The 15,468-nt window shown below is 39.6% G+C and overlaps 1 protein-coding gene across 2 annotated transcripts in view; it reads right to left on the reverse strand.

Annotated features, from left to right (window-relative positions):
* Positions 1-15,468, reverse strand: part of LOC139626187 (glypican-5-like) — a 51,312-nt gene that overhangs the window by 14,590 nt on the left and 21,254 nt on the right. The window contains exons 8-9 of one of the 2 annotated variants that reach the window (XM_071486446.1): positions 11,593-11,713; positions 5,554-5,695 (exon numbers count right to left, since the gene is read on the reverse strand). In XM_071486446.1, the coding sequence (XP_071342547.1) occupies positions 5,554-5,695; positions 11,593-11,713 (263 nt within the window). Of the gene's footprint in view, positions 1-5,553; positions 5,696-10,458; positions 11,473-11,592; positions 11,714-15,468 lie in introns of those variants that run through there. The other variant, XM_071486447.1, reaches the window with a different exon arrangement.

The following is a 15,468-nucleotide window of genomic DNA, read 5'->3' on the forward strand; positions in this document are numbered from 1 at the left end:
CTCCCTCCCTCCCACCCTCTCTCTTTCTCTGTTTCTTCATTATCATCAAATAGGTACCCATGGGAGGGCAGACCACCTGGTAACCATGGTTACAGGGATTGAGTGCCCCGTGCGAGTACACACTCACACATTCTCGTACGTACACATTTTAGCAAATACATCTTGTACTTGGGGAAGACACAAAGAGTTCCCGGGTGTGAGACCAAGTGTGAGGTGAAAGACAAACCAGCCTATTGTCCTATAAGCCATTAGTGCTTTAAGGCAAAAGGTTTGGTGCTTTCCAGGCCGACATTAGTGGTTGTAATGTGTCTCAGGAATAGGATAGGTAGCATTCCCACCTCTGCATCCACCGACACATCACAGTTTATAACAGCAATTATGGTGATACAGCGATTCATTTGCTACAGAGAAGAGAAGAGAAGAGAAGAGAAGAGAAGAGAAGAGAAGAGAAGAGAAGAGAAGAGAAGAGAAGAGAAGCTGTGATTACATTTACATTATTGACGTTATAGGACATGGATATGTCTGGGGAGACAGAGAGATCGGAGAAAGGGCAGTTGAAGAAGGGATTGTGCTGCTTTGAGGAGAGAAAATCAATCAGTTTAATCTTGGTGATTTCTAGAGAAAAGGAGTGAGAAAATGACTAAATGAAGGAAGAAGAGTGAAAAAGGAGGGAAAAAATTATACATTTAAAAAAGAAACAGTGTTTAAAGGCATCTGTGACACGACAGAAAGATCCAAGTACCTAATAATAATAATGAGCTAAGTTAGAAAGGTGTATCTGACTGCTGAATGTAACTCCATAGCAACTTTGGCTTTAATTAGCATGGATCTACAGTTATGTGTCTATAGTTCTCATAAAGCGTTGTGAATAAAATATACCATTTGCAAGTAACTAATCTTCAGTATAAGACAGATTTCAACACATCGAGTGACTACAATGTAAGATAAGCTTTTATGGTTTGACTTCACTGACTTCACAAAATTATAAAAATGGCACAAATAGTGCTAACTTAAGCTCCCTGCCTTTAAACTGCTCATATGTTAGGATGCTTGGCTCTCCTCTTTGTTTTTGATCTGTGAACAATGTTTGCCAAGTGATTCTCCCTCTCTGGGACGAGATCTGCTTCCCCTTGATGTGGAAAATGGACTTAAATCAAATAATAATAGGCTGTGTACTGTCTCGGCATGACTAAATTAACTTCTCACTGTTAACCGGCCCACATAAATAAAACACAGGCTTGGCATTGAAGCGTTAGAGTTTGACTTCAGCGGCTGGCACCACATCCCCTCCTCTCATCCGACACTTCCCTTGTCCGTCTCAGTATTCAATGAAGCCCAAATGTCATGAGAATTAATTAGAAGACAGAAAGAATATTTTCTTCATCTTATTCATCCCTGTTCATATCTGCAGCCCAGGGACAGAAAGAGGGAGAGGAAGAAGTTAAGCTCAATCATGTGTGTTAAAGGATACAGTGGGTTGATATTAAGAGAGACATTACAAGTCAAGAAGGAGCAAACCACAGGATCTGCTTCAATCTGTCAGACAGAGAAGTGAGCCATCCATAAAACATACTGGATTACACAAAAAGATGTTGCAAACACAGATGCGCCGGCTGCAATCACACAAACATACTTATATTTTACGCACATACAAACAAAAGGCCATAAACATTCATTTGTGCGTGCACATCCAAAAACTCAAACTCTCTTTCTCACGCAGAGTTTTGCTTCCATGCTCTTCCTCTCCTGTGAAATAATAAGCTCCACATTTCAGCAAAGTGGTTTGTAGGCAGAATTTTAAAGAGACAGTCTCAGAGGGTGGAAGAGCAGATTTAGTGGCAGTTCTATCAAAGAAATCAGAGTTGCCTGCACTTATTCATTTGATGGTGTCTTATTTATACATTAACTCAAAACTACTGATTGAATGCACAGTACAGGCATAAAAAGTACAAAGAATGCAAAAAAATGAATGACTGGCTGTACTCTATCTCTCTGATTTGTGTAGCCTGGCTGATAGTGCATCACTCTTTCAGCTTCAGTGCATGTGAGGCTTGTTTATATGCATAGAGATGCCGACAAGCAGGGAGACATGCAGAAAAAAAAGCCTTTTTGTCACTTTTTATTGTGATTCTTTCTCCAGGAATTCACTGTGGCTTGAGAGGCATGATCCCAAAGCACCGCCACCAGCTTAGTAAATCATAACTGGCAATTTTCTCTGTAAATAGCCAATGTACCAGTTTCAGGCCCAGTGGGAGGCATGCGTTTCCACAGATCTGACACATCAAAGTTAGTGGAGGGGGTCTGACAAATGTACCAACAACTACCTTACTTTTTTTTTAAGTATAACAAAGCAAACATTTAAACATAAATATGCCATCATGCTGTCATCAGTGTTTGCATGTATATAATATAAAATAATCCTGATGTGCATATGACAGCATGTTTTCTAAATCTTGACAATTAATTATGTGTATAAACCAAATGTCAATTATTATCACCTGTCATGCACATTTGATCTTAAATGCACTTTTATTTTTGTAAAACAGACACTCAAATAAATCCGTTTGACTCAAGAGCATTGCTTTAAATATTTTAGTAAATGTCATAACACTGACAGCCCTTAGACCCTTTTTATTTTTTTTAATTTTATTTTGACATAAATTTTTGGCACATGAAGAAAGTTCAGCAGTTTTGGGCACGTGCAGATATTATTACACACACTTTAGGCCATTAATCTCTCCTGTGTCCTACAAGGAAACATTTGTAGAGCATATAAAGATATTTTGTTGTTGCTACTGGAACTGGGACATGACCACACCACTATAGTTCTGAACAGGCCTAACGCTGAGACCCGAGCCCAGGACATACCCACTAACTAAACCCAAAAGTTATGTATTTTCTTTATTTTATCAACTCCAGACCATTAGCTCACCAAGATATCTACTTTAGTCAGAGATGAGGAGCTCAAGTGAATAGCTAAACAAATAGCCTATGAAGTTCTGAAACAGTTTTTTAGCTTTTTTTGTGAAATCAAATTGTTTCCTTGTGGCTCAGAAGCAAATGTCCAGTGTTCCAGTCCTGGTCCAGATCCTGAGGTTTAGGAACCACTGACGTACAGTACAGCATCATAAAGCGCTCACAAGCTACAGTATAGTTGTGCTTTACAGTACGTCACTGTGGGGACACACACTCCTGACTCCAGCAATCACGGTCAGTGCATTAATAATCCCTGCCAATGACCTGTGACCCTGTTACATCCTGCCCTCAGGGCCAGAAATCCCATCACTCGATGACATCACCATGATGTTGTGATCATGAGGATGACGTTCATGAGTATAAAAAGATTTATTAATTTACTAAATTATGACAATCAATCCTGCGAAGCAAGAGCACTTCCAGTGATGAGACTGCTCTGTTCTATTTTCCTTCTGAAAACCACAGAACACATCACCAGCAAACACATTAGTGATGACATTATTGATTTGACCTGAAAATAATTAGCTCCGGACGTCGCCAGCGACAGAAACTCCCGTCACAATCCACTTGGGTGTCATGGAAAGTTCTGTCACCGTACAGGCGGCCGGGGTCTTCTCATATGGAAACCAGTTAATCAACATATGTGTTTTTCCAGCTAAAGATAGACACGGCTCGTATAGCTTTCCATAGCATGTAGAGGAGGGTGTAGCTGCAGCATGTGAGCAGCCTTTGAGGACTGTTTGTCCTTCAGGCCTCTGGTTGGAGGTGACGCTGATATCCAACAAAGTACTGGATCTATTTGTTCTTAGTTTGTGGAAACACAGATGTTCATTGTTTGAATAGAGGTCGCTACAGTAGATAAAATAATCATACCAAACCAGTTGCTAGGTCTGACAGAACTAGTTTAAACCTATTCTCTGAATTAGCTTCTTACTATAAACAATGGGATCATGAGTGAACACACCATTACCTGCCAATGTTAAAAGAATGGTTGGTTTTCAGTGAGAGATTTCTGTATTTATGTTTTGTCTGTGGGCCGTAGCCACAATTGAAGACACTGAAGTCATGTTCACTGTACTTTTGGAGGGACTATAATTTCAAAGAGTAACTCACACCCAGAAAATCCCATTTTTGCTGACCTCCGGTGGTTTAACGTCTCACAGTGTACTCCAGAGCAGAGGACCATAAAACACTGCTGTTAAGGCTCAGGCTTTTCATAAAATTCATGTACGTTGGCCTGGACATATAACCTCAGTCTGTCCGTCCATCCGTCTCTACGTCCCATTCTTGTAAACACAATATCTCAGGAATTTCTAAAATCCCTGGTAATTTAAATCACAATTTAGTAATATAAGAATTAACCACCATCTTTTGTATGTGCATAATAGTTAAATGTTTATGTTTACTTCCTTTTTAACTGTATGTTTTCCTATATATGCTCTGAAAAATGATTCTTGCAACTGTGTGCAAGTACACTGAGAGCAATGAAAACAGAAGTCCAATCCCTTGTGTGTGTGTACACATACGGGGCCAATTAAGCTGATTCTGATTATTGTCAATCAAATTTAATTGACGTGGTCCTGCTGAAGTATATCAGATGAGTTTTTTAAGTGCTTACTTTGATTTTGGTGCTTTAAGACTATTTTATAAGCCTCTACAATGCATAGCAAATTTTGGAAACTCTGCTTGAATAAAACTGCCCATGCAGAGAGATTTTAAAAGCAGAAGTGACATGCAGCTTATTGTTAAAGCCATTTTGCTGATCTACATTTTCTCTTCCCGAAAACCAGAGAATTTTACCTTAGAACAAACAGTACATTTAACAACGCGAGGACTACACAATGCTCCAGATGTCTGGGCTCTCTGATTGGAAAGGGCAGTATAATTTACAGAGTTTGTTATTTTTTAGCTGAATCCTCTCTTTCCCCCAGAGTAAAGGAGATCTACCAAAAACATGTTTTCAACCTGTGGGAAACACTGAGGCCTAAAATGTTTTTAGCTCAAAAACAGAAAATATTACATTTGGTCAATAACCTCAACATAGAGCGATGTTTTCTCATCAACAATTTAAATTATACCAAATCTTAACTACACTCACTCTGCGGGATAGCCTCAAGGCTCCTAGGGGTCCCCAGATCTCCCTGTGATACACATGTTTTATGTATAAGCAAAGGCACAATGAATAAGTCAAGAGATAAAAGAATAATTACAGTTTATTTTTCCGTTTCTCTTTTTGGGTGACCTGGTTGTTAGTGCCTCCTTTATCTCAGCTAAGGAGGAAAATAAACTGCTGAGACCAGCAGAAAGAGAGATGGAAAAAGAGAGAGAGAGAGAGAGAGAGAGAGAGAGAGGGAGAGGGAGGACAGTTGAATCCATCTCTCAGTACCATCCCTCCCTCTGGGCATTTCCCTGCTGGCACAAGATATGTGGAGGCTGCAGCATGTACATACACACACACACACATATGTGTGTGTGCATCACCTCATGTGTGTATATGTGTGGGGGTGCATGTTTGCTAATGTTTGTTCCTATTTTTGTATGCCTGTTTGTGTGTGTGTGCGTGCATGTGTGACTCACCATTTTCCTCACCAGATGCTTCACAGCCATCTTCATCGTCACAGTCGTATCCACTGCCTCTATCTGTCTGTGCGCTCCCTCCCTCCTCTTCCTCCCCCCTCCCTCTGGTTTTGCTCGCCCAGCCAAGCTCCACTAACAGCTCCTAAATAAAACACACACATATACAAATGTGCACACACATTACACAAACATACACTCCTAAAAACATTTTGTTTAACACTGAGGAATGTATCTGACCTCAGAATGAGCCATAGTGAGAGCCAGAGGAGAATAAGCCTCCACTCACAGATCAAAAACATCACAAACAACTGTACGGGGGACAAATGTCAGAGGTCAAGAGTGTGCTGTGAGGATACTTTAAAAGGCTGGTTTGACATTTTGGGAAGCATTTCTTTGCTGAGCTACCACTCTCATATCTGTGCATTAAATATGACGCTACAACCAGCATTTTATTATGCTAGTCATTAGTTTAGCTTCACATTAAGACTGGAAACAGGGTGAAAAAAAAAACATCTACAGATTCGTACTGTTTTTACAGAAGGTATGTGCAGGACTATTTCTTGCCCCAGAGCAGTGACTTCCAGTCTACGTGTTTCTCCTGTTTCCAGTCCTTACGCTGAGCTTTGCTAATTGCCTGCTGCTTCACAAGGAAAGGACAGACACAGTATGAGAGCAGTATCGATCCTCTCATTTAACTCCCAGCCAGAAAGCAAATAAGTTCCCAAATGTTAAACTATTCCTTTAATTGTTATGCTGCTACTAGAGCAATCATAACAGGGACCTGTGAAAACAACAAACAAACACAAAGAAATGTTCTTCAGTAATATTTTCACCAACTGGCCACAAACCACATGTCTGCACAAACACAGAAACATACACACACACACACAGGTCACAGGGCAGACTAAAGGGTAATTGAGGTCATGCTGCCTCTGCGTGAACCTGTACTCTTTACAGCTCAGTTAAGTCACAGCTTGGATGCTGTGGCATGTTACATAATTGTCATGTTGGATGAAAACCTCATATCTCATAAAGCTGAACTAGTTAGGGATTGAAAAAACATCCAACATCCAAAACTTCTCATTTTTAAATCAAGTATTGGGCATTAACTGAGATTCATGTTAATCCAGGGTTGTGGAATTCAGCAGAAAAAGAACAAGATTTTTTTTTTTGTCCAAGCTTGAAACTAAAATTGGGGAGTTGTTTGGTTTTCACATAAACAGAACGACAGCAACATATAATTGGTTCACAGCGTGATGAATGTGTGTTGTAGAGAGTTGAGGTGGGTAATATATAAATTCCATCTGAGGACAGAGATAAGCCAAACAGCCACCGGTTTTATAAAGGAAAAAGTGTGTTATTTTATTAAGATAACATGTCTATATATACAGAGAGAGAGATGCCACAAAGATTGTAACATCTATATTAATGATTTATGTTATCTTAGAAAGAGAAATCAGTCCAGAAAATTAGACGTTACAAAGGCCAAACTGAGTTTACAACCATTTAAAAAAAAAAAGTAATGTCACGCAGGGCAAGAGTAGTTATAACAACACTCCCCACCTCAGTTCTTGGTTTCTGTTTCCAGTATATGAACATAATCTCTTTAACAATAGGCAAATAACTGTACATTTTTCTTCAGTGACTGAAAATGAGAGTAGAAATATATATAATAATATATGTTATATAAACAGACACAACTACAGCTTATATGGGTTAAACAAGCAGAGTCATTTACAAATAATTCAGCTGTAGATTATTTGCTCTAATTTAATTTATGGACGTTATCCAAACCCAAACAACTGTTGTTCTGTTACTTCACTCTTGAGGAATTTGAGAAAAAAAACCCCCTAAATTTCACTGATTGCTGTTTTAAATGTCTTAAAATACGAATCTACCTATTTTCTGGTGTAATTCCCTACTACATAGATGCTGGGCAGATGCATAAGGAGGGACATCTGGCCTCCGCCGTACATTAGGTGTGGGGCAGCCATGGAAACAAGGGGAACCAAGGTTATTATATGACAGCAAGTCCGAGGGGACGTGGAGACAGAATAGACTCTGTGTGGTGATTCACCATCATGCCATCGTGCTGCAAATGAGGACTGAGGGAGGACAAAAATACATTACAGCAAAGTTTCCACCAGGGCTGTGTTTTCTTAATCGTGTGGAAAGGCAAGAATTTAAACAGAACTCGGATCATGTGGCATTGAAACTCTCCAGTGAAACCAACAGGCCTACAAATGAAATTATTTAAGGGTGGCAGCTCCAGAATGGTCTCTCCGATCTAATTAATGGCAGGAGAAAAACTTAGTTTGTAGCTGAGGTGGGAACTTTTGGTCTGCTCTTATTTTTTTGTTTGCATATTGCAGCAATACAAAACCTGTGCAGCTGAGAACTTAAACACCTCCTCTTGAAACTCAGTACAAGACAGACAGGACAATATTAATGCAAAACAATGAGCCATGGAATAGCAGATATAACAATGGCTTCTCTTTGCAACAATCCAATAATCAGTTAGCTACAATTATTGTGTGTTTTAGATATTTTCTGATGAATGGTGACCAATTTCTTTACCACTTGAACAGAACATATCAGCCAAAGTAGTTTGTTGTTAGTGAAATGTCAAATATTAACAGTAACACACAGTACACTCTGTACAGCTACTTGAATGTAGCTCTGTAGCAGATCTGTATGGGCTTGACCACAGTTTTCTGTGGGTGAAAAATAACAATCAGGACATATAAATAAACTTATAAATAAATAAACTATCACCAGCAAAAATGGCCAGTGCATTGAGTGATTCTGTAAAATAACAACCAATGACAGAGTTTTTTCCCAAGGTTTCTTAAAGCTTTTACAGTATCTGCATGTTTCTACAGCCCTGTTAAGTGACTTGCAGGAAATTACTGCACCCAGCCCCCTCCTCTGTCCACCTAGCAGTTCAGAGAGAGAGTGGTATTGTCAGACTACTCCTTTAGCACAGCCTAAATTAACTGTAGGTCTCCATGATGAGATTCAGACGTGCCAAAGCCCCAAACTTCCTATATTGGCACTGGATGTAAACTGCAAGCTGCATAATCTGCCACTACAAACTGTGGATACAGGGTGAGACCAAGATACAGCAGGAAGAGCAGAGCTTTGCACAGTCCTCTAACGAAGCCCTCCTCGTGGATGAGAAATGCTGAAACCATGACCCCTTCTATACAGGGGCAGCTCTCACAGGCTTGATTAGGCTCCTCCTGATTGGCTGAGCATGTACATACAAATTTTAATTGCGAGGATAAGCGAGTTGTTACACTAATAGAATCCCATTAGAGGGTAAAGCCCGTGTGAAACACAACCCACTGCTGCACATGTCCAATTAACGTGTTATACAAATTGGGACAGTGAAATATAAGAGGAGACAGAGGGAACGACAAAGAGAAAAAACAGACCTCCGAAACTAAATAATTAAAATTCCAAGGATGCTCCTTTGTCCTGTTTCGTATTTTCTTCCTCATCTAATCCTAGCAGTGCGAGGGTGTAAATGGCACACATGACAGTCATGAATAATAATTAATAAATGGCGAGCGTTAATGTGCCTGCCTCAGATGAACAGCTTCCCCCACAGTGAAAGCGCTGGAGCAGCTAATATGAAAGCAGCGCAGGCCTTGGATGTCCATAGGTGACTTTACACTTGTTCAAAAGGACAAAGGATTTGTTTGTGTGCACAGACTTGCTTTCTCTGAATTTGCTAAACAGATAGAAAGACAGCGCAACCCTTTGGAACAGATTAAATAGTTTGCAATGCAGATGAGTTTTGTTACATCTGACTTTCCCCTCTGGTTCATGTTGTGCCCTGGTAGCTTTACCATCATCAGTCCAGTGGGTGTGTATTACAAGCCCAGAAACACTGATCCAAACGTTCCTGTCCTCACAGTGTTTGAGTGTGATCATGTTGGAAGAGTCACAGAAGATTTAATGTTCTTTCAATCTTACACTAACAGGACATGTACAGGTTACAATGATTTAATGGGCCTGAGAAAGCAGATGTCACACAGTACATTAATGACTACATGGTGCATGTGGGCTGTGTGTTTGTGGAAATGGCAGTGGGGGAGGAGGTGCTGACTTGGCATTTCCTCCATGTAAATGTAACATGATTAATGGACTCACTACCCAAATTAGACAAAGCACAGAAAGAGCTTCAGCAGCAAGAAGAGAAAGTAAACCTTAGTGTGCCCCATCCACCGATTTGCCATGAATATTCTATTACCATCAACAACACTCAGGTTAACAGAACTGATCAGGTTTTCTAGACAGACACTCGGTGCATCAACAATGACAGAACTCATTTGAATCCCTTCTTCAAGTTTAACTGATTTCTTGAATCATAAACTGTGAAACCTAATCTCTGCCTTTATCAGTTTAATTGTTATGGCTAAATGTTACTTTAAAAGATAAGTCTGGAGAGATTTTGTCTTATTTGTTGTAACAAATCTCATGAAAAGATCAGAACAAACAATGACTTGATCCTTCTGCTTATGTATCCAAAGCCCAGTATAGCATATTCCTCTGAGCCACAGTCCTCTGTTGTTGTCCGAACGCTACTAAAAACAAATGAATGAGCCACACCATTGAGCTCGATGACACATTGCTTCATTACACTGAACATGGTGCACTGAAGTTTACTTTGGATCGATCCAATCTTGCTAGCACACCAAATCTGCTCTGAAAACAGTTTACAACAATGCACTATTTGATCCTGTGTGAGTAACGTTTGCCAAAGAAAAAAAAACAACAGTGCCCAGCTGTTTCAAGAAAGGATATCACCTTTTAATTTAAATGAGAGAATATACATTGACTGACACATAAGTGCCACAGACAGACTGGATAAGATGGAAAATATTAAGAAATGGACTAATGCATTGTTGGCTTTGGTCTTCTCATGGAATTTATTAATCACAACAAAAATAAGAACATTACCAGCCTTTTCCTTTAATGGCCAACACACTACATGTCTCGTTGGCTTTCTGTTGGGACTTTCCCCCAGTGCAGTATGTATTTACCTCCCTGTTTGTCTGTCTGTCAGCCTGTCTGACTCTCTGAAGTGTCCTGAACGCAGCCACATGGTGTTTAGCACAAATAATGAATCATCATTATGAATAACCTTGATGGATCATTTTTATGGATTATATTCACGATTTTATGAATCACCCATGCAAATTATATCATCATATTACCATGCTGTCCCGAGCTTTGAAAGTGCTGCATAAATCTGGTTTAATTGGTGAATTAATTAATGTATTATTGCCTGTTATTATCTACATCTGTTTAGAGTGGTGACATTTAAGTTTATTGGATTAAGCAGCGCTTCACAGACGAGGCGATAACAGATGATTGAGAGCCAGGTGATAAGCACACACACACACACAAACCCAGACCCCTGCAGCTAGCTTTATCATACCTGCATCACACATTAGAGAAACAGCAACAGGGTGAGATATGGACCGGTATGTGAAAAGTTAATGCGGATGCAAAGTTGACATTTTGGCCTGATGGTGAAACAAAAAAAACCCAAAAAAAACTAAACTTGAAAATGTCTCTGGGGGAAACAAATGAATTCAGTAAATTTCATGACAATCTGTCCATTACATTTCCTGTGTATGTGATAGTGCTGGAGGAAAGGTCACGGGGTCACTTAAAAACAATTCTTCTGGGAAACAGGGATGTTTAAGAGACCTTGTTATGGGCCAAAGTGTTGGTGAAAGTGAAATTCTATAAAGATGTTGGCACCAGACTAAAGGTCATGAGGTCATCAAAATAATCAAATATCATCAACTGAGGACCATGAATGTCTAGATCAAATTCAAACAAACAAGACGATCAAAGTGTTGAGTGTTGTTATCTGTAGGCCTAAAAAAACAACCGTCACACCTGTGAACATAAATGAGGGAATGGATCATCTCATTTACAGATTGATAATAAGGTTTTGTTGGAAAAAGAAAAACAGTGAGAATGGTGTGCTATAGTTCGCTAACTACTAAGTGTCTTTACCTGTGTCAGCTGCTCCAGTCTCTGTTTGGCCCCCTTCAGGACAGGGTCTGTATTTCGGACCGTCATCTCTGGGTTCTCCCTCTGGGCTTTTAAAGTGCTGCCAACCACACGACCTGCATAACTACAGAAAAACAGAACAAAAGAGAGACTTAGTACTTTCTGCCCCAGTTTTGTGTGTGTATGTGTCTGTGTCTGTGTGTGTCTGTGTGTGTGTGTGTGTCTGTGTGTGTGTCTGTGTGTGGGTGTGTGTGTCTGTGTGTGTTGCCCCAGTTTTCCCACAGTCACTCTGCTAGTATGTTCATACTGTGTTCAGACCAGGTTACATGGTTTCGTGACTGTGTTCAGACCCACACACACACACACACACACAACCACACAGTAAAATGTGTTTATTCCTGGTATGTGAAAAGAGGAGGCATCTGAGACATTTAACTATGGTGACATGAGCTCATCTTCTGGCAGACTGATCGTAATCTTAATCATCTTGTTTAAGTCAGAGAGATTTTATTAAGGACTGATTTACTGTCACTGTTACTGGTGGTTTTCAACAAGGCTGCACAAGGATTTACTGAATGTGAACTTCCCAGATGAATGTACATTTGTGAGAATTCACCCTGATGCATTTAACAGTGAAATACTAGATCGTTTACTCTACTGCATTAATTGTGCAATTTGCAGTAAGTGATGATTTTCTAAATGAAAACTTTACAAACAGCACGGCTGTAATTTTAAACCACGTATGAGTATATGATGGAGCACTTCATCTGGCTTCACCTGGAATATCTGCTGTACAACTGCATGTACACTGAAGAATCAATAACTAACCTCTTTACTTTTATTGAGTTAACATTACAAATGCATTACTGTAAATGGAGCATTTCATTAATGTTAGTGCTGCATCTTGATACTTTTCCTGTAATTACTTGAATATATGAAGTTCATACTAAACTTTTAAAAATGCTGAACTGGGTGGAGCGGCCCGACAGTGGAAACTAAAAGTCATCACTGAGTGTGATTCTCGATCTTCTCACATACTGATGTTTTTTTTTTCTGTCGTGGGCTTTAAGTATCACATCATTTTGTGCGTGTTGGGGGGTTGGAGTGGGTGGATCAAAAAGAAGATGAAGTGAAAGGAAAGCAGAAGAGAAGAAACAACAGTTCATGAGTAATTTTTTTTTCAAAGTTTCCAAGTTCCAAACCAGCATTGCCAGCTAATACAATCAGCCACCAACTCACAAACCACTGAGTCCACACCCTCGAAAACACAAACACACTTTGGCTATGGCAACAAGGGAAAGGGATTGTGGGAACCAGAGAGCAAAGACATGGTGTATGAATCTAAAATGACTCGATTAATCTGAAGAGACAGTGAGGTGGTGATGACCCCAGCCTCTGGAGCCATGCTTACCCTACTGGTCTGAAATCAGATCCCACAGACTCCTGTGTGATGCATAAAGCCTCTAATTAAGTTTCACAAACCTATGTTTTCTTTACACACAATGATTACATGCATGCATTTTTCCTAATAAACGGTCTTACTCATGTCAAAGTGTTGGTGCTCAAGTTCAGCTACTTTTATCTGTTTTGGCCTCATTAAGCCTGACACTGCGATCCCTCACTGCTGCTCTCACAGAAGCGCCTATGAACTGTCTCTGTGAGATACATTTTCCAACCCAGCTTTGAGTAAGCTCATATTAAATATGCAGCCAATCACATGCAACATCAACAGATCAAGAGCTGCATGTTTAATCTAAGAGAAGATGAGACTACAGATCCTCATGGGGAAAATTAGGTCACAAGAGAGGCAAAAAATAGTATGATGCAGTGGCGAAAGGAATACGGCACACAACAATAATCAAAACAATGAAAAGAAACAAAAACTAATTAAATAACTTAAATATTATACTGCTGACACATTCAACATATCCAGTAGCCTAGAGGGGTATGTTTTGCTCTTATTTCATAATGAGATGCATTATTACTTTAATGGTTGTCACTGCTGCCAATGCAGAGAGGACATGTGGAGAAATACTGCCTTGTAAACGCAAAGCACCGTGGCTACAGGAAAAGGGTAAATTAGCGGTGTTGATTAGTAGTGGATTTCCATTAACTGAAAGTACCGATGCAACACTAGATCAATGTTATATATCATGTATTACTGTGTTTACATACAAACAGCCCAAGCAACCAATCACAGTTCTCGTGGAGGCTCACATCATTTACTGTGCAGCCACGGTGGCTACAGACATGTTCTGAAGTGCCTGACAAGCCTTTTAATAGGCTACACTGAACCAACCACCCAGGAAAATGCTTTGATAGACTATCATGTCTGGATGTAGTCAAATTCCTATGTGTTGTTTTTGTGTAACTGTTCCTGCAACAATCACTGTGTCAGCTGAAGCAGTGAATTAATTGGTTAGTGCAAGTGCTGTTTCCAAAATACTTTGATCCTAACATGCTCCAGAGGAAGTTACTTAGCCACGCTGCACAAAACAAAGTGAGCAAGCCTTATAAACCCAGAGAGCCTGGGTTAAGCCTAAAGTTAGCCGTCTAACCCACTAATCTTACTTTATGAGACAGACCATAACTCGTGGATTTCTCCTGCAGCGCCACATAAACAAACAGGAACATTTTAAACACTATCACCATGGAAACTGCTCATATTGATTACTAAGACCAGTGAACAGCAAAAGACCATAAGGTGCATCCCTGTGTGTACAAATAATTTAATACTTTTTTTACTCTATGTCTGGGGTTAGACAGTATGGCTGATAAAAGGGTTATTATGGTACATGTAGCTACATGCCCAAAACACAATGATTGAGTATTGTGCGCAATAACAGGATCCTGGTCCACATGTAAATGCATTAAGACACGTGATAAAAGGCTCAGCGAACTGATTTATAAAATCCAAGGCAACAGAAAGAGGAAACTATGAGAGGGAAAGGAGAGGAAGAGAAGGACAGGAAAGGAAGAAAGTGAGGGGGAGGATGGAAAAAAAAAAGAAATAAAAGCTCAATTAAAAACCACAGACTGTGTCCCCTGGGGAAATCCCAAGATTACTCAGACTCCAGCAAAGATTTCAGGGATCAGTGTCAACACCACACATCTTATGAATTTGCTACAGACTGTCAACACCTAACACATATTCTGGCAAATATCATGTTTTCTTTCCTCATCATTAAAGCTGGGAATTTGCTCTTCTTTATTAGAAACAATGCAGACAAGAGTGACGGGCAATTGATTTAATGTTTATTCATACAAGGTTGGCTGAGCCCACATGCTTTTTACTGCAACACCCTGTTTACAGTCAGACACAAACAAAACAAAACAATTAACATAATTTGTCAAATCATTACCTGAATGTATGAGGCAATAATGAAAATTGGCTTTGAAGTTACAGAGGGGTAGAAAATATTTGAAACTAAGTGGTTTTGCACATTATTTCGAGAACCAACACACTAACACGAAAGCAGTGTTTTCTTCCAGAGCGTTTAAAGACATATGCAAGATGGCAATTCTCCAGTAATATAACTGTAATTAAATAAATACCAACAGTTATTATGTCTCTCACTAAAGGACAACTAACTGACCTAATCATGAAAAATGCAGTGCTGATAATTGTAATTATCTCCAGTAATTAATCCAAGAGCTTAATGGTAAATGGTATCTAGGGGCCTAAAGGTGAAGGCAGGAGCATGTCTATAAATTACATCTCCATAATCAGGTGCTAGTGTAATAGGCAAACAACTTCAACAGTATATTGTCCTTCATCTCAGAGGGTTCTGCAAGCTGGCCTCCTGTTGCAACTTACAAACAAGTTTTTCTATATTTAAATGTAAATTTCTCAGAGACTGTGACCTTCTCGATATTAAA

This window comes from Trachinotus anak, unplaced genomic scaffold, assembly GCF_046630095.1.
Source record: "Trachinotus anak isolate AG129_WGS33_773 ecotype Australia unplaced genomic scaffold, CSIRO_AGI_Tana_v1 ptg000010l, whole genome shotgun sequence".
Lineage (NCBI taxonomy): Eukaryota > Metazoa > Chordata > Actinopteri > Carangiformes > Carangidae > Trachinotus > Trachinotus anak.